General features: G+C 42.5%; 1 protein-coding gene across 1 annotated transcript in view; it reads right to left on the bottom strand.

Annotated features, from left to right (window-relative positions):
* Nucleotides 1-18869, bottom strand: part of LOC139159532 (uncharacterized) — a 39453-nt gene that overhangs the window by 9338 nt on the left and 11246 nt on the right. The window contains exons 3-6 of the mRNA XM_070736844.1: nucleotides 17187-17263; nucleotides 14877-15129; nucleotides 10965-11152; nucleotides 3120-3248 (exon numbers count right to left, since the gene is read on the bottom strand). Of these exons, the coding sequence (XP_070592945.1) occupies nucleotides 3120-3248; nucleotides 10965-11152; nucleotides 14877-15129; nucleotides 17187-17263 (647 nt within the window). The remainder of the gene's footprint in view (nucleotides 1-3119; nucleotides 3249-10964; nucleotides 11153-14876; nucleotides 15130-17186; nucleotides 17264-18869) is intronic.

Below are 18869 nucleotides of genomic sequence, written 5' to 3'. Positions count from 1 at the left end.
CTGTGTACACGCATCTTTGAATTGGTCCATACCGACGTTGTCGGTCCATTTCGGCCTACTGTTGGTAAACGTAAGTATTTCTTAACTGTAGTTGACAGTTACTCACGATTTGGCTATGTTTTTCTTTTAAAACATAAATCAGAGGCGTTTGAGGCTTTTAAAGGCTTTGCTGCAGAAATACTCACCCAACACGACGTCTGGATTAAGCGGATTCAAAGTGACCGTGGAGGAGAATTTATGTCGCAAAAGTTCCAAGGATGGATGGCCAGGAATGGAATCCGCCAGCAGACCTCATCACCTGGGACTCCCGCTCATAATGGCGTGTGTGAGAGGAGGAACGGTATTTTGCAGACGATGTTCCGTTGTCTCATTGAGGATGCGAACGTGGACTTTTCATACTGGGGCGAAGCATTAAGGTATGCTAATTACATTGTTAACAGAACATGGAGTAGCGTCATACAAGACACTCCTTATTACTTGCTTCATGGCAAGAAGCCTGATGTCCAGAACATTTACATTTTTGGTTGTTATGCCACTGTTAACATTCCAGTTGAACAGAGAAGAAAAGGAGGTCCCGTGTCTGAAAGAATGAGATTCATCGGCTTTGATGAAGTCTCCAAATACCACAAATTTGCTGACTCTCATCACAGAGTTTACATTTCCAATTCAGCTAAATTTGAGGAAGACACAAATTGGTCCAGTATACATAGTAATGATACTTCAGTTTATTTTCCCAAGGATGGTATGGTGACACCTGATGACCAGGGAGCTGTGCCAGATGTTCCTGACATCCCAAGTGATGAACAACCTTCAACAGTCGCAGAGGAAACCTCTTGTGATGAACTTGAAGGCGGAAATGATGATGAAGGATGGACCAGCGTTCCAAGGCGTTCCAAAAGAACCACCAAAGGAACTCCTCCAAAGAGATTTACACAGCAAGTATCTGAATCTCCTTATCTTTTCATGTGTAATAACCTTACACTTCCACCTGATCATTTTCACCAGATCAAACTTTTACCTGACTCTGAACAAGAAAAATGGTATGAGGCTATGGAACGCGAACTGGACTGTTTAAAGAAACTTAAAGTGTTCCAGCAGGTGGAGCCGCCTAACAAGAAGAAAGTCATTGGCACACGCTGGGTGTATAAAGTCAAACAAAATCCTAATGAAGGAAAGCTGTACAAAGCTAGACTTGTAGCTCAAGGATTCTCTCAAGTTTATCCAGATGACTACACTGACACATATTCACCCACAGTCAGAAATGAGAGTGTCAAGATTGCCCTGATCACTGCTGTTGCTTTGGGCTTAGAAGTTTTTCAATTTGATGTAGAGACTGCCTATTTGAACGCTGATCTGAATGAAGAGATCTACGTCAAAGGTGCTCCCGGATTCCAGGACCGAGAAGGTGAAGTCTGGTTTCTGAGCAAGTCTTTATATGGCCTCAAGCAGAGCGCCCTCTGCTGGTACAAATTGTTATCCCAAAAGCTAAATTCAATGGGCTTTATTAAGTCCGAATCTGATGGATGCGTGTTCACAAAAGGGCAAGGTAAGACTTATGAAGTTGTTCTTGTTTATGTTGATGATATTGTTTATGTGGGTCTGAATGAAAGCACTAGTCAAACTTTTGCTAAGGGCCTTGAACAACATTTCACCTTGAAAAGCCTAGGGCATATTAATGATTATCTAGGTGTTCAGTTTGAGAAAACTGAGAAGGGGTTCTCTCTTTCACAAGAAAGCAAGGTTGACCAGCTTTTGCAAAATTGTAACATGTCTGATGCAAATACTTGTCGTTCTCCTATGCAGACTGATTTTTACAGGTTAACCCGAGGAGAGTATCCTGATTTTGAGAACAAAACGCTGTACCGGTCAGTGATTGGATCGCTATTGTACATCAGCAGTTGGACAAGACCTGACATTTCACTGAGTGTGAATCTACTGTCCAGATACGTTGGGAGAGCAACCACGTTTCACTGGTCTTGCATAAAGAAGTTGCTGAAATACATGAAGCTCACAAAAGGCAAAAAGCTGTACCTCGAGCCAGATCATGTTGAGTACCCTGAAGTGATTTGTTATGCTGATGCTGACTGGGCAAGTGACACGGAAACACGTAAAAGTACTTCTGGTTATATCATGTTTTTAAATGGTTGTCCTTTCTTTTGGAAAGTTAGGCAGCAGAAGTTCATTTCTTGCTCTTCAACTGAATCTGAATATGCATGTGTTTCTGATTGCTGTAATGCATTAATGTCTCTTTTTCCTCTCATTAATAGTATTTGGGAAAACCCGATGTTACCAATTTTTATTATGGAGGATAATGTTTCAGTTGCATTCATTGCTGAAACTGAATTTGTTGGAGCTCGTTCACGGCACATTCACATCCGGTATCAAAATACCAGAGAGAAGGTGAAAGAAGGATTCGTGAAAATTCAGTACATACCTACTACTGAGCAGATCGCTGACTTGCTGAATAAGCCATTGCCAGCTGATCAACATGAATACCTCACCAACAAAATGTGCCTCAAGTGAATTGATGTCTTGATGTCCTGATGTCCCTTATGTCTCTGATGACTGACAAAGAAGGGGTGTCGCGCTGGGAATTGCCAGCCTTCATACACATTGAGAAACATCCAGTAGTTAGAGAGTTAACTCTGTCTAGTAATGTAGCTCCTCCTGTGTGATGTAACCTGTTTGCTCACTTCCTGCCCTACTGAAGAAGAAGGGCGGTCTCTAAGTTTAGAGTTCATCTTGCGGTTCATCTTTGTAGCTATAAGATGTGCCATATTGTCTCTCCGTAGACATTTTTATTTTTATATTTTTTTAAAATAAAACTAGTTTGTTCATTCGAACATGCTTTGTCTGTGCTTCAATATTCATCACCTCCGGAAGGTCCTGGCTCATTCTTCTGAAGCTGAGCACCTTGATGAGGTAGGGGCCCTCCTAATCTTGACAAGATGTTCCTCCGGTGCCGGGCTCTCTGTCCGCTCTCCCTCGGCACCCTCGACACCCCCTCAGCAGTGACTCGGTGTTCCTTCGTCCTCTCCTCAGTGAATCTTCACTGAGCAATGGCCATTCCCTATTTTTTTAGTATCTTCAAAAGATGAATCATTCTCATGCTGAGATACCTCTGTCTGATTTGCTCCATTGCTCTGGTCCTGCTTAGGTTCTCCTTTGTACCATTCCTTCCACATCTGGTACATTTTTTCGTGACCTCTGTGAACTTTGTAGTCCAATTCCTCCTTGGTATATTTTAGCTACAAAAAAGCAAAAAAAAAAAAAGGAAAAGGGAAAGAAAAAAATCACGCACTCAAGCCTAGTGTTTTGCGTTTGGCATCATAACTACAGTTTTGGCTCAAAGGCCAGAGCTATACATTCCCTACTCTTATCATAAGAGCCACAGCGGCGCAGTGGTTAGAATCTAGAACTGCAGGCTATTTCTGACGGCTGCTTGTGAAGCTGGTAAAATGAGGACCTAGTTTTTTGCGGGGCAAAATTCTGAGGGTAGTAATAGCTATTGCTATCTTCAATTATTCAGAAAAATCTCTTAAGGAACTTCCATCACGTTTATTCAGGAAGTATAGGTAGCCCTTGACCTATAACTATTCATTTTGTGACTGTTCAAAGTTACAACAGCACTGAAAGTCAGAAATTACTCCGTTTTTTCTTGTTTTTCTGCATTATTTTGACTTTTTTCTGAACCATTCTTTCCTAGTCATTCTATGCTTCTGTAATACTTTTTCTTTCTTTATATATGATCTCTTATTGAAATGTAATAGTTTTCTTAAAAAAAAAAGAAAATATTTTCCCCCAACAGACAAAATAAAAAAGAACCAGTGCACAATCAGCTGGGCATTTTTTCTTCATTATATAATTGCTGTAGCCTTTCACATTAGCATTAATAAACAAGGCTCATTTTGGCCTGGGAACCTCAGAGGGCATTGCTAGTGATCTTCTAACATGACCAAAGTAGTTGTAGTGAATATTTGTGTGTGCGTGGGGGGGGGAGGTTACTATTGGACAGAGGATTAAAGGAACAAATTGGAACTTCAAGCTTGGCAGATGTTTAAAGCATCCACCTCACCTTTTAAAATTCCTCCAGTGAGAGAAAATACTTAAATCTCTTTCAGCTTTGGATGTTCCATTCATGAAGCCCCATAAATGACACCCCCCCTAAAAAAAATTGGCATATGTCCACTCATATTCCAGAGATACATGGATTTTCATCTGTCCTGGGGTCAGAGATTTACTGAAGTCCCTTAGAATTGAATTTTTCTTTACAGTAGTGAACTGCCCTAAAGCAGTCTCAACTTGGTATCTTGCAAGTATCTTACACCACATCTCTCATCCTCTCCCAGACACGGCCAGATTAGAAAAGCTGGAAAACTATTTTTGGAAGAATGCTTCAAAAGTTTCTACCAACGCTCCTGCCTATTCCTCGAATAGAAATCAGACCATTAAAATGTACTAAGGTTGTGTGAAGAGTTCCAAACAAGCAATTATTCTGGAGTTATATTAACAAGCAATATTGAACAACACTGCTTTCTAATCAAAAAGTCACCAGCCTGAATTTGCCATTAATCCTTCCAGGTGAGTATTATGCACTCACTTAAGATCAGAGCATACAAGGCACTGCACTACATTGTTGCATGACAAAATGGCCATGTCAAATGGAGATTATACTGTATAATTACAATCCAGCACATCTGGAAAGCATCAAATTGGGGAACGTAGCACAATTTTTTTTATTAATGAAAAGGTTGAATCCACATGAAGTCAAGCAGGAAGAACCTATGCACAAAAGATGAGCAGATTTGCTATAATACAAGAAAATGTTGATGTTTTCTCCCCCATTCTGAATCTGATTAATGGATAACGTAGGTCTGTGTTTCTCAACCTTGGAAACTTTGACTTGATTCTCTGGATTTCAATTTCTACAATTCTTAGCAAAGGCCATCCTATCTGGAAGTTAAATTTCTTAACATCTTCAACGCTAAGAAAGATTGCTGTAGATAGACTGTTAAGCAAGAATCCAAGTGGAAGACACAATGCACAGTCCCTAAAAACAGCACTGCAGGCAGACTACCTGGTTAACATATACATTGTGCAAAGCCCTTGTTTTTAGACCAAATCCAAATCTACATAACTCAATCCAGCTGCTCATTAACCTTTTACTGGATACTAATGGTAGAACAAGATTTAGACACAGGAATATTTATATCCTGCCTTTGTCCTTTTCATAAGTAACTCAAGGCAGTGAACATACCCAATACTTTCTTCTCATTTCCCTACAACCATCACCCTGTGAGGTGGATTGGGCTCAGTGTGGGTATGGCCCAAAGTGATTCAGCCAAATGAGTAGTGGCTATTACAGTTAGGTTATTGTAACCATCATTCATCATCAGCCCAATTTATCTTTTAATATATTTTAAATCAAATATCTTTTAAGAGTTTTGCTATGTACAGTGGTACCTCGAGATACGAGTTTAATTCGTTCCGGACCTGGGCTCTTAAGTCGAGCAGCTCTTATCTCGAACGACTTTTCCCCATAGGAATTAATGTAAATAATTTTAATTGGTTTTTAATGAAGAAATGTACATGTACATATAAATGAATAATGAAGTTTCTTTCACTTAACTTGTAAACTTTGTTAAACTTTTAATTTTACATATGTTCAACTTCTCTGCCACCCAATCCTGTAGGACAGAGGTCCCCAACCCTTTTTGCACCAGGGACCGGCTTTAAGCGATCAAGAGAGGAATGGGTGAATGAATGGACGGAGGGTGGGAAGGAAGGAAGGAAAGAGGGAAGGGACAGGAACAGAGGAAGGAAGCAAGGAAACTTATGAAAGGGGAGAGTAAGAGAGGAATGAGTGAAGGGAGGGAGGGAGGGAAGAAGGTGGGAAGGAGAAAGAAAAGAAGAAATAGAGGAAGGGAAGGTAAAAGAGAGAAAGAAAAAGAGCAAGAAAGAAAGAAAGAAAGAAGGGGAAGGGACAGGAACAGAGGAAGGAAGCAAGGAAACTTATGAAAGGGGAGAGTAAGAGAGGAATGAGTGAAGGGAGGGAGGGAGGGAAGAAGGTGGGAAGGAGAAAGAAAAAAAGAAATAGAGGAAGGGAAGGTAAAAGAGAGAAAGAAAAAGCAAGAAAGAAAGCAAGAAAGAAAGGGGGAAGGGACAGGAACAGAGGAAGGAAGCAAGGAAACTTATGAAAGGGGAGAGTAAGAGAGGAAGGACTGAAGGAAGGGAGGGAGGGAAGAAGGTAGGAAGGAGAAAGAAAAGAAGAAATAGAGGAAGGGAGGGTAAAAGAGAGAAAGAAAAAGAGCAAGAAAGAAAGCAAGAAAGAAAGAAAGAAAGAAAGAAAGAAAGGGGGAAGGGACAGGAACAGAGGAAGGAAGCAAGGAAACTTATGAAAGGGGAGAGTAAGAGAGGAATGAGTGAAGGGAGGGAGGGAGGGAGGGAAGAAGGTGGGAAGGAGAAAGAAAAGAAGAAATAGAGGAAGGGAAGGTAAAAGAGAGAAAGAAAAAGCAAGAAAGAAAGAAAGAAAGAAAGAAAGAAAGGGGGAAGGGACAGGAATAGAGGAAGGAAGCAAGGAAACTTATGAAAGGGGAGAGTAAGAGAGGAAGGACTGAAGGAAGGGAGGGAGGGAAGAAGGTAGGAAGGAGAAAGAAAAGAAGAAATAGAGGAAGGGAAGGTAAAAGAGAGAAAGCAAGAAAGCAAGAAAGAGAATGAAAGAGAAATAAAAAGCCTCCCCTTAAAACCTTAAGACGAGACAGTCTTGGGGGGGGGCGGGCGAAACGCCTCTGCAGTCCTGGAATAGGTCACTCGCTTCATACCGGTCTCTCCGTCCCACCCCATCCTGAACTCCGGCGGGTGTAAGAAGCCGGGAGGTAATCGCCCCGTTAGCCAGATGCGTTTGGAGAGGGCAGAGGGCTTCATCTATCAATCTGTCAAATTAAACCCAATCAGAGGTGCCTATTCGAGAATCCTAACTACGCTCTCCCTCCCTCCTATGGAGATTCAAAGCCTTCCCAGACCTTTTTCCATCACGTGCGGCCGGCCACCTTCGCGCAAGCTAACCGAGTTCTGAAAATGCGCCGTAGCCTCGGATTGCAAAACACGCACACGATCGGGGGAGGGGGGGATCCAGATCTCTCCCTCTCTTTCTCCTTCACGATCGATCCCTGGAACTTATGAAAGGGGAGAGTAAGAGAGGAATGAGTGAAGGGAGGGAGGGAGGGTAGAAGGTGGGAAGGAGAAAGAAAAGAAGAAATAGAGGAAGGGAAGGTAAATGAGAGAAAGAAAAAGAGCAAGAAAGAAAGCAATAAAGAAACTCAACTTCAAAGAAAGGCTCACTAAGCATCTCTCACTCTCTCTCTCTTTCTATCCCTCTCTTTCTCTCTCTCCCCCCTCTCTCTTTCTCTTTCTCTCCCCCTCCTGGACTCCCGGATCGCTCGCTTCTCCGGAAAAGCATCGCACCTTTTCACTAACCTTCCCTGTGTTTCGGAAGCCTCCGAACGCCGTGCGGTTTCAGCTTTCCAATCCTTCACGTTACTTCGCCGCTAAATCGTGTGGGAGCAATCATGCTTTGGGGGTTTGGCTAGGGGGGAGAAGTAGCACCTTCCTATCTCCCTCCCCCCCAACCAAACCCCCAAAGCATGTTTGCTGCCACACGATTTAGCCAGGACAGGAGCGAAGTAACGTGGACGATTGGTGAGCTTCCAATCCTTCACGTTACTTCGCCGCTAACTCCTCAGGCGCGGAAGTTCGCGTTTGGCGTTTGGCTTCAGAAGCGGCGGGTCTGTTTTAAAAGATCGCTGCTGCTCTGGGGGGGTTTTCCAGCTACCCCCGAGCCCCCAACCCGGGCTCGGGGGTAGCTGGAAACCCCCCCCCAGAGCAGCAGCGATCTTTTAATACAGGCGCGCAGCTTCTCCTTGTTAACAGGAGAAGTTCCTGAGGATTGGAGAATGGCCAGTGTTGTGCCTATTCACAAGAAGGGCAGTAGAGAAGAAGCTGGTAACTACAGGCCAGTTAGCTTGACATCAGTTGTAGTTAAAATGATGGAGACTCTACTCAAAAAGAGGATAAATCAGCACCTAAAAAACAATAACTTATTGGACCCAAATCAGCATGGCTTTACTGAAGGCAAATCATGTCAGACTAATCTCATTGATTTCTTTGACTATGTCACAAAGGTGTTGGATGAAGGTGGCGCCGTGGATATTGCCTACCTGGACTTCAGCAAAGCCTTTGATACGGTTCCACATAAAGAGCTGATAGATAAATTAGTGAAGATTGGACTTAATCCCTGGATAGTTCAATGGATTTGCAGCTGGCTGAAGCGTAGACATCAGAGAGTTATTGTTAATGGCGAGTATTCTGAGCAGAGTCAGGTTACAAGCGGTGTGCCACAAGGGTCTGTTCTGCGTCCTATTCTTTTTAATATATTTGTGAGTGACATAGGGGAAGGTTTGGTAGGGAAGGTTTGCCTATTTGCCGATGACTCTAAAGTGTGCAATAGGGTTGATATTCCTGGAGGCGTCTGTAATATGGTAAATGATTTAGCTTTACTAGATAAATGGTCAAAGCAATGGAAACTGCAGTTTAATGTTTCCAAATGTAAAATAATGCACTTGGGGAAAAGGAATCCTCAATCTGAGTATTGTATTGGCAGTTCAGTGTTGGCAAATACTTCAAAAGAAAAGGATTTAGGGGTAGTGATTTCTGACAGTCTCAAAATGGGTGAACAGTGCAGTCAGGCGGTAGGGAAAGCAAGTAGGATGCTTGGCTGCATAGCTAGAGGTATAACAAGCAGGAAGAGGGAGATTATGATCCCACTATATAGAATGCTGGTGAGACCACATTTGGAATACTGTGTTCAGTTCTGGAGACCTCATCTACAAAAAGATATTGACAAAATTGAACGGGTCCAAAGACGGGCTACAAGAATGGTGAAAGGTCTTAAGCATAAAACGTATCAGGAAAGACTTAATGAACTCAATCTGTATAGTCTGGAGGACAGAAGGAAAAGGGGGGACATGATCGAAACATTTAAATATATTAAAGGGTTAAATAAGGTCCAGGAGGGAAGTGTTTTTAATAGGAAAGTGAACACAAGAACAAGGGGACACAATCTGAAGTTAGTTGGGGGAAAGATCAAAAGCAACATCAGAAAATATTATTTTACTGAAAGAGTAGTAGATCCTTGGAACAAACTTCCAGCAGACGTGGTAGATAAATCCACAGTAACTGAATTTAAACATGCCTGGGATAAACATATATCCATCCTAAGATAAAATACAGAAAATAGTATAAGGGCAGACTAGATGGACCATGAGGTCTTTTTCTGCCGTCAGACTTCTATGTTTCTATGTTTCTATGTTTCTCCGCTGACTCCTAAAGCGGGGAAGTTCGCCAGGAGTCAGCAGAGAAGCTGCGTGTCTGTTTTAAAAGATCGCTGTTGCTCTGGGGGGGTTTTCCAGCTACCCCCGAGCCCCCAACCCGGGCTCGGGGGTAGCTGGAAACCCCCCCCAGAGCAGCAGCGATCTTTTAATACAGGCGCGCAGCTTCTCCGCTGACTCCTAAAGCGGGGAAGTTCGCCAGGAGTCAGCGGAGAAGATGCGCGTCTTTTTTAAAAGATCGCTGCTGCTCTGGGGGGGGTTTCCAGCTACCCCCGAGCCCGGGTAGGGGGCTGGAAAGCCCCCCCAGACCGGCTGCGATCCTTTAAAACAGGCGCGCAGCGTGCAGCGCGCAGCGCCCCTCTCACAGCCCTGTCAGTTCCGAGCTGCGAGAGGGGCGCGGCGCGCTTTCCCGAAAGTGACGGAGAAAGCCCTCGCAGCGAATGCGCTCCCAGCCAGGGAGAGCGTTCAGATCCCCCCACCCCCAGCAGAGAGCGTTCAGATCCCCCCACCCCCAGCAGAAGCCAAGGACCCGCAGAGTGGGGCGGCAGGGGAGGCGACCGCCTCTCCACTCACCAAGTGCCGGGATACGAGCTGAGAAGAGCAGGGCTGGTTTGCTTTCCTTTCTTCCCGCGCTGATGCAGAGCAAAGCGTCACGCCCCCCTGACGCTTTTGGCGGCAAAAGAGCCCAGCGTCGCTTCGGAAGCCGCCGAAAGCGTCAGGGGGGCGTGACGCTTTGCTCTGCATCAGCGCGGGAAGGAAGGAAAGCAAAACAGCCCGGCTCTTCTCAGCTCGTATCCCGGATTTGAGCTCGGGAGACGAACAAAAATGTCTCTCCCCTCCCAGCTCTTATCTCGAGTAGCTCGTAAGTAGAGCTGCTCGTATGTTGAGGTTCCACTGTACAGTATATTAAATGTCAGCTTCTTCAATAACACCTCTGTGAACCTGCAAATGACTCTATAGCAGTGATGGCGAATCTATGGCACGGGTGCTGTAGGTGGCATGCAGAACAGTATCTGCTGGCACGCGAGCCTTTTCCCCAGCTCAGCTTCAATGTGTATGTGTGTGCCGGCCAGATGATTTTTGGCTAGCACAGAGGCTCTGGGAGGGCATTTCTGGCTTCTGGAAAGCCTGCAGGGGGATGAGGGGGGGCATTTTTTACCCTCCCCTGGCTCCAGAGAAGCCTTTAGAGCCTGGGGAAGGTGAAACATGAGCCTACTGGGCCCACCAGAAGTTGAGAAACAGGCCATTTCCAGCCTCCAGGGGGTGGGGGAAGGCGTTTCGCCCTCCCCAGGCATTGAGTTATGGTTGTGGGCACTCACAGATGCACGATAACGCGCACGCATGCTCTATTGGCACATGAGGGAAACAAGGTTCGCCATCAGTGCTTTATAGAAAACAGTCTGCCTCCATTCCATGGCTGAATCAATGTCCCCGAGTTCAGCTGCTTGGGCTATTTGCTAAAGAGACCATTCAGCAACTTACATGGTCCAACAAGGATGCTGTTTCTCACCCAAGGTCTCACTATTCACCCTTTCCTTTTATTTCCCAAACATAGCACAGAATGACTGAGTTTCTTACCAAGTAAAAGAGCTGTTCAAGCTGGAGCAATACCTGCTCTGCACCCAGTTTGATCTTTATCCGAGAATGCTGGTAGGCTCGACTACAGAGCTTCATCGACAAGGAACTCAGGCGCCTGTAGTAACTTGGCTCTCCTTCCTGATTTTCAAGAGAGGCTGCTCCAGAGCGGTCCGAAAATGCAATGGCAACTAAACAAACAACAATTAGATCAAAAGAGATCCCCATTCACAATCCCTGAGCTAATATTATCAGTCCGTTCATTTCACAAATAACATTCCTCACAACTAGGTTTCCGAGAAATTTTAGCTATTAGTCACTTTATTCCTCAAATAAATCCCCCTTGATTAAGCTTTGGGGAAATCTGAGCTATACTTCGAATAACTAAAAAAAAAAAGATTTCAATTCCTCTCCCTCATTGTTAATAATATTTAATTGAGGAAGTGAGGGGATTATTTTACCACATATACTACAATTTGGTGAGGAACCACAAAAAGAGATCAGCGTTGGCCCAGACTCCTTTTCACTGCCCTCCCTTCCCCAGCACTACACTATTATTACATTTTAGTGTAGTGAACCTAACCTTTATGCTGTGTAAAAATAAGATCCATAGGCTTTGTGAAACTGTTCAGTTAGATTTTGTGAAAGAGGGCAAGATGGTAAAATACAACCCTTTTGGTGGAGATGGGTAGGTATATACATTTGATCAATAAATAAAATAATATGTACCAGGCTCCCCATCAATCATCTGCCACACTTTAGGACAGTGTTTCTCAACCTCAGAACTTTTAAGATGTGTGGTCTCTAACTCCCAGAATTCTGTGGGATGCTAGCTAGGGAATTCTGGGAAATGGAGTCCACAATCGTAAAAATTGCTGAGATTAAGAAACACTGCTTTAGAATGTTTTTCGTAAAGTCAGAGCATTCATTTCATAAGCCTGATAAGCCTGTACTTTTGTTTGCTAAAATGTGACCCAATTTTTTTTTTTAAGTAAAGCATTTCATTTTTGGTGACCTTACACCAAAATTGAATGGCCAATGAGTAATAATGATAGTGATGACTTGTTATGGCTTTGAAATTTTTAGATTGGTTGAATCTGCAATGCCCAATAGGCTACCAATTTCTCCTGCCAAAGAATACCAGCACAAAGAAATCAGCCAGTCCTGATCTACGTGGAAAGTATGGTTTTATTTTGGCTTTGAGGAATTGTTCTCTCTCTCTATCCCTTTATCTTCCCCTCCTTACATAGCAATTAATTTTAATGTATTGCTTTAAGGGGGTAGAAAGGCCCATGCCTTTCATTTAGGTTAGGTGACAATAAGTTTTCAATAGTCTCCACAACAGAGGAGAAATAACAGATACCCTTTTCAGTTAAGTCTTCAACCTAACCTTTGCATATGTCTTAAAATCAGCTGTAGCAAGGAAGATCAGCTGGAAAGAGGATCGACAGAGGGATTTGAAAGAAAATTTATAAGATGATAAGCCTGTACTTTGATTTGCTAAAATGTGACCCATTTTTTAAAAAAGTAAAATTGGTTCTATTCAGGAGTTTATGCATTGGATGCCTGGATTTGATTCTTAGAATACTTTATTCTCTAATAAAGTACATTTAGCCACGCCTCTACTTGTCCTAGTTCATTTCTATGCAACTGACTGAGGGCACCCGCCTTCTCTTACATATATGGTCTCCTCCCCTGTCTATTCCTGTGATGGAGAACCTATGGAGCGCATGCCACAGGTGGCACATGGAGCCATAGCTGAGGGCACATGAGGCCCTCCATGAACAGACAAACTGGAAGTTCGTTTATCTGAACTTCTAGTTTGTCCATTGGGCCGTTTTTTGCATTCCAGAAGCTTTAGGAAACCTAAGGTTGAAGAACAGCCCATTAGGAGCATGCATGGCATGTATTTGGTGTGCATGGGATGGTGTTTGTGGGACAAAATTAGAAAAAGGTTTGCCATCACTGATCTATTTCGTGTCAATGCTGCACACTGCATGTCCTTTGGCACAAAGATCTACCTGTTGCTGGAAATGCAATTTACAACAGTTCATTTAGTGACAGTTCAAAGTTGCAATGGCACTGGAAAAAAGGGACATATGACCATTTTCAAACCTACGACCACTGCAGCCTAAACAAGCAAAATCAATGGAGAAGCCAGATTCACTTAGCAACGTGGTGGCTAATCTAACAACTGCAATGATGAACTTACAGCAGCGGCAAGAAAAGTCATAAAATAGGGCAAAACTCACTTAGCAACAGAAAGTTCGGGCTCAATTGTAGTTGTAAGTCAAGGGCTATCTGTGTAAGCAGCTTTTATCTTAGATAAGATCATTCAGTTCCTCTATATAGGCTAAATAAAATCACACACAATGGGCTTAGGTTACGTCATGGATGATCGAATATGGTTTGTTGAATAAGCCACAATTACTGGCTCATCATATCAGTTGGGTCTTTCAGATTTCGCATCACTCACTGACAAGCAAGAGCTCTCTAGGCAAGAGATTTTCCCTATCAAAATTAACAGCGCTCAATTTTAAGAAAAATTACCTACAAAATATTAGATTCCATGGTTTTTAAAAATAACTAATCTAATCTGTTTAGCATACCTAAGTCCTTGGAGAAGGGCGGCATACAAATCTAATAAATAATAATAATAATAATACCTCCCCATGCTTACTTCTGACATATTTTCAATATTGTATATCTTTACTAGGCCAGCATATGCATTCTTGGTCTACTTTTCCTAGCTAATGCCTTTCAGATGTTTTAAACTTTACTCAAATGAAGAAGTTTTAAAAACTGAATGAATGAAAGAAGAAATGCTGTTAGTTGGTTAACATAGAAACATAGAAGACTGACGGCAGAAAAAGACCTCATGGTCCATCTAGTCTGCCCTTATACTATTTCCTGTATTTCATCTTACAATGGATATACGTTTATCCCAGGCATGTTTAAATTCAGTTACTGTGGATTTACCAACCACGTCTGCTGGAAGTTTGTTCCAAGGATCTACTACTCTTTCAGTGAAATAATATTTTCTGACGTTGCTTTTGATCTTTCCCCCAACTAACTTCAGATTGTGTCCCCTTGTTCTTGTGTTCACTTTCCTATTAAAAACACTTCCCTCCTGAACCTTATTTAACCCTTTAACATATTTAAATGTTTCGATCATGTCCCCACTTTTCCTTCTGTCCTCCAGACTATACAGATTGAGTTCATTAAGGCTTTCCTGATACGTTTTATGCTTAAGACCTTCCACCATTCTTGTAGCCCGTCTTTGGACCCGTTCAATTTTGTCAATATCTTTTTGTAGGTGAGGTCTCCAGAACTGAACACAGTATTCCAAATGTGGTCTCACTAGCGCTCTATATAAGGGGATCACAATATCCCTCTTTCTGCTTGTTATACCTCTAGCTATGCAGCCAAGCATCCTACTTGCTTTTCCTACTGCCCGACCACACTGCTCACCCATTTTGAGACTGTCAGAAATCACTACCCCTAAATCCTTCTCTTCTGAAGTTTTTGCTAACACAGAACTGCCAATGCAATACTCAGATTGAGGATTCCTTTTCCCCAAGTGCATTATTTTACATTTGGAAACATTAAACTGCAGTTTCCATTGCTTTGACCATTTATCTAGTAAAGCTAAATCATTTACCATATTACAGACCCCTCCAGGAATATCAGCCCTATTGCACACTTTAGAATCATCGGCAAATAGGCAACTATCTCAGCTATTGTATACATTTACTTTTGGATTAAAAAATTAACTGTTTTACGGTTTTAGAATTATATGCCATCCAGGGTCACTTGGCAGAGATAGATAGCTGTAGAAATAAAAGAAGTTAATAAATTTAGAGGTCAAACTTATTAAAATGTGGATAATCAAGAGAGGGAACCGCATAGTCTTACAAAATTCCTCATCCGTGATTGGCAGAAAGTGCTCTAATAAGTCATCCGATTTGAAGATAATCTTGTCAACACTACTCGCCATCATCTGTGCCATGTCGATATCCATAATGGTGTCCACAGCACTCCTCGCTGAACACAACGTTAATTCCATGCTCTCCGCGGCAGCTTCAATGCTTATATCTAGCATGGTATCCATAATGTCCTTTACTTCAGTTAATTTGGTATAAATAGATTCAATGGCATTTGTCATGATCTGGCAGTGAAAATCCAAAAACAGAAGAATGAAGAAAATCGACAGAATTAAGCACCAGCGCATATATACTGTATCTTCCTCTCTAAATTTGGGTTACTGTGTTCCCCCAAAGTAAGACCCTGTCTTATGTTGTTTTGAACCCTGAAATAAGCATTTGGTCTTATTGCCAATCACTCAAAATCCCGATTATCAGGGGATGTCTTATTTTGGGGAAAACAGGGTATGTGTCGTTTTTGCATCCAATTTGAATTTTATTTGTTCAGTTTGCTTTTAGTGCAGCAATTACCTTTAAAAAACAACAATAACAAATATACAGATAGTCCTCAACTTACAACCACAATTGAGCCCACATTTCCATTAGCTAAGCAAGGCAGTTAAGCGAGATTTGTCCCATTTTAAATCTTTTGCCATAAAAGTTAAGCAAATTATGTAGTTGTTAAGTGAAACTGACAATGACATTGTTAGATGTCAGCTGGTAAGATTAGAAATTGTGATCACACAAGACACAGTGCAACTGTCATCTATACATGCCAATTGCCAAGCACCCAAATTTTGATCATGCAACCATGGGGATGTTATAATGGTCATTAATTGTGAAAACCTCTTAAGCTACTTTTTTCAGTGCCATTATTAACTTGGAATGGGCACTAAATGAATGGTTGTTAAGTAGAGGACTATCTGTGCACAAACCAAATTGATTAGCATGTTCTAAGATTACTGAGAAATGGGTCAGGGTAAGAAATGAAACAAAGATTCCCAAGAAAAAACTTTTATTTATGAAAATACCCGCAAAGCCAGTGAAATGCTTTATAAATCTGGAACTCAATTACCCTGCTAATAGGAGTAATGATGCTGCTGAACCTAGGGAGCGCATGTCAAATATGGCATGTTTTGGGTAACACACCAGTGTTTACCAACACCTAACAACTATTCTCAAAAGCACATGCTGTTCTCATGCAATTATGTGACATCTTGGGAGCTGCATGAGAATGGGGGTATGTGTGCGTTGCCATGCAGCCTCTGGAGGTTGTGCGAGGGGGCCACGCTTTTGCACAACCTCTGGAGGCTCTAAAAATCAGGCAAGTATCAGATAGTTTTCAGAAGCCACAGAACCTACACAAAAAAAGAATGTGAGGCCTCGTGTGACCTGGAGCTGCCTCAGAGACCTGTCAACAGAAAAAACACCACCTGAAGGTAAATGACATGGCAGATTCTGAGGAATCGCACAATTGTTTGATACTTTTCAAAATATGTAAAAAATTCTTTCTCATGTGTTTTTTGTGTGACACACACACGTAAGAGTCCCCCTCTGATGGAGATAGGCAATTCAGAAATGTGAATAAATAAAATAAAAACGTTAACTGTTTTCCAAAATGTTGACATGCCAAGCCCAAACGTTTTACCCTCACATAGACCCTACTAAACATAAGGGGCTGTTTTACATTTTTTATAAAAAAGGCAAAAAAGCATTTTAAAATGTTTGCTGGAGGAATCCTACTAGTCCAAAAATTTGGAAGGTGAAATATTTAAAGGAGAAAATAAAATGTCTTTTTTTTCCACCCACAGGAAGAAAAGGCTGGTTGGCATTTCAGCATGACCTGGTTGGTTCAGCACCTGCTGATAACAGCTATGTCTGAAATCCATTCTCATGAAGTTGATCACTTATCTGTTGTACTGACTACGGTAGAGAGAGAAAGAGAATTTGTGGTCTTCTAAGTCTTGCTGAATTACAGTGCCCTGCATCCTTCACATTCCCTGTCCTAAGGACGTTGGGAGTTTGAAATTCAATGAAATGTAAAATGTCACATGTTGGTTACATGAATCTACACAGATAGATATGATATTTATATTTATGATATTTATATTTATTTACTTACATATTTACTTACTTATTCCAAAACGGAGTCAGAGCTGCTAACACGTAAGATAAATACAACAATAGTAAAATAGGGAAATAGAACAATCAGATTAAAATCAATAATATAATAAAACAGTATCCTAAAAGAACCATGCATACACTGCAGTCAATCTAATATTATGGAAGGTCAAGTGATTACCTGGTCCACCGTCTGTTGCATAATAGGATATTTGTGTTGTAGCCTGTAAAGATTCCTACAGGCAAACATATTTGCAAAAGAAACTGTAAACAGTAAGGATGAAAAAAAGATTTGATTACTTAAAAGATTCCCAGTTATGTTCAACAACTGGATTCTAGTTGCATTTGGTTTTTATGCTACTTAGAATTTACAAAAGGCCTATATTGTTTTATGCTGAAGTGTAATGATAAAGGAAAGCAATCACATAAAGGTGGGATTGCAATGCTATGCACTCATTTAGGTAAAGGGTGGGTTCTAACTTACCTCGTTGCCATTCGCTTCCTCCTGCGCCATGTGGGCGTGTGCGCGCAAAGCGCAGGGGCCCAAAATTTGCAAAATATATTTTTTTTAAAGCCAAAAACAAGATGGCGGCTCATGCGCAGTGCCGGAAACTTGGCTTCTGCGGAAAGCAATAGACATCACAATCTCTGGAACGTTTTAATTTTTTTTAATTGTACTAAGCTACAGTAATTCATCTGTTTTGTCCATGGTCTTGTAATAGGTCTGTATTGTTCTTCACACCCACCCACCCCGGAACTTTAATCCCAGAGAGTAGAAAGTAGGGAACTCAGTCTCGGAAAAGTTCTGGTTTCTCTTGGATTTTGAGATACCGTAAATTGCAAGATACACACGAAAGGGGAGAATTTTGTTAATCAGTAATAGAAGATTCTCTCCCCTCTCCCGCCCACTCTCAATTAATAAAGATCAGAAACTATATTGCAAACAAGGACCAGGCACTATTCAAAGATGTCTCCGTGGTCATGTGGCCGGCATGACTAAACACCAGAGGCACACCGTTACCTTCCCACGAAAAGTGGTTCCACGTTCAGCTTCGGGAGACAGCTGGGAAGCCGTGCGGCTGTTTTAAAAGGTGACAGCCGGGCTGGGGGGCTTCCCAGCAACCTCCCGAACCGAACCCGGGGTTCAGAAAATTTTTGCCTCTTCTTACGAACTTTGTTCGAGTTACGAACCGGCATTCGGGAGGCTTCTGGGAATCCCTGCCGCCCGGCTATCACCTTTTAAAACAGCCGCGCGGCTTCCCAGCAGTCTCCCAACGCCGGTTCGTAACTCGAAAAAAGTTCGTAAGAAGAGGCAAAATTTTTCTGAACCCCGGGTTCGGTTCGGGATGTTGCTGGGAAGCCCCCCAGCCCGGCTGTCACCTTTTAAAACAGCCGCGCGGCTTCCCAGCTGTCTCTTGAAGCCGAACGCGGAAGTTCGGCTTTGGCGTTCGGCTTCAGGAGACAGCTGGGAAGCCGCGTGGCTGTTTTAAAAGATGACAGCCGGCCTGGGGGGCTTCCCAGCACCCCCCCGAACGCCGAACCCGGGTTCGGGGGGGAGCTGGGAAGCCCCCCAGGCCAGCTGTCACCTTTTAAAACAGCCGCGCGGCTTCCCAGCAGTCGCCGAAAGCCGGTTTTTTGTGTGTGTATGTGGGGGGGGGGTTCGTTGCACGGATTAATTGACTTTACATTGTTTCCTATGGAAACAATGTTTCGTCTTACGAACCTTTCGTCTTACGAACCTCCTCCTTGCACCAAATAAGTGCGTATCATGAGGTATTACAGTATTTGATTCCATACATTTAGCTTACTGTAATGTGATTTGTTTGCTTTGGGCTGATCTTTATTCTTGCACTTTTGCCAACTA

The sequence above is a fragment of the Erythrolamprus reginae genome, chromosome 2 (genome assembly GCF_031021105.1).
Source record: "Erythrolamprus reginae isolate rEryReg1 chromosome 2, rEryReg1.hap1, whole genome shotgun sequence".
Taxonomy (NCBI): domain Eukaryota; kingdom Metazoa; phylum Chordata; class Lepidosauria; order Squamata; family Dipsadidae; genus Erythrolamprus; species Erythrolamprus reginae.
Note: the sequence above shows the minus strand (reverse complement) of the source record. Positions and strands in the feature narration are given on the sequence as shown.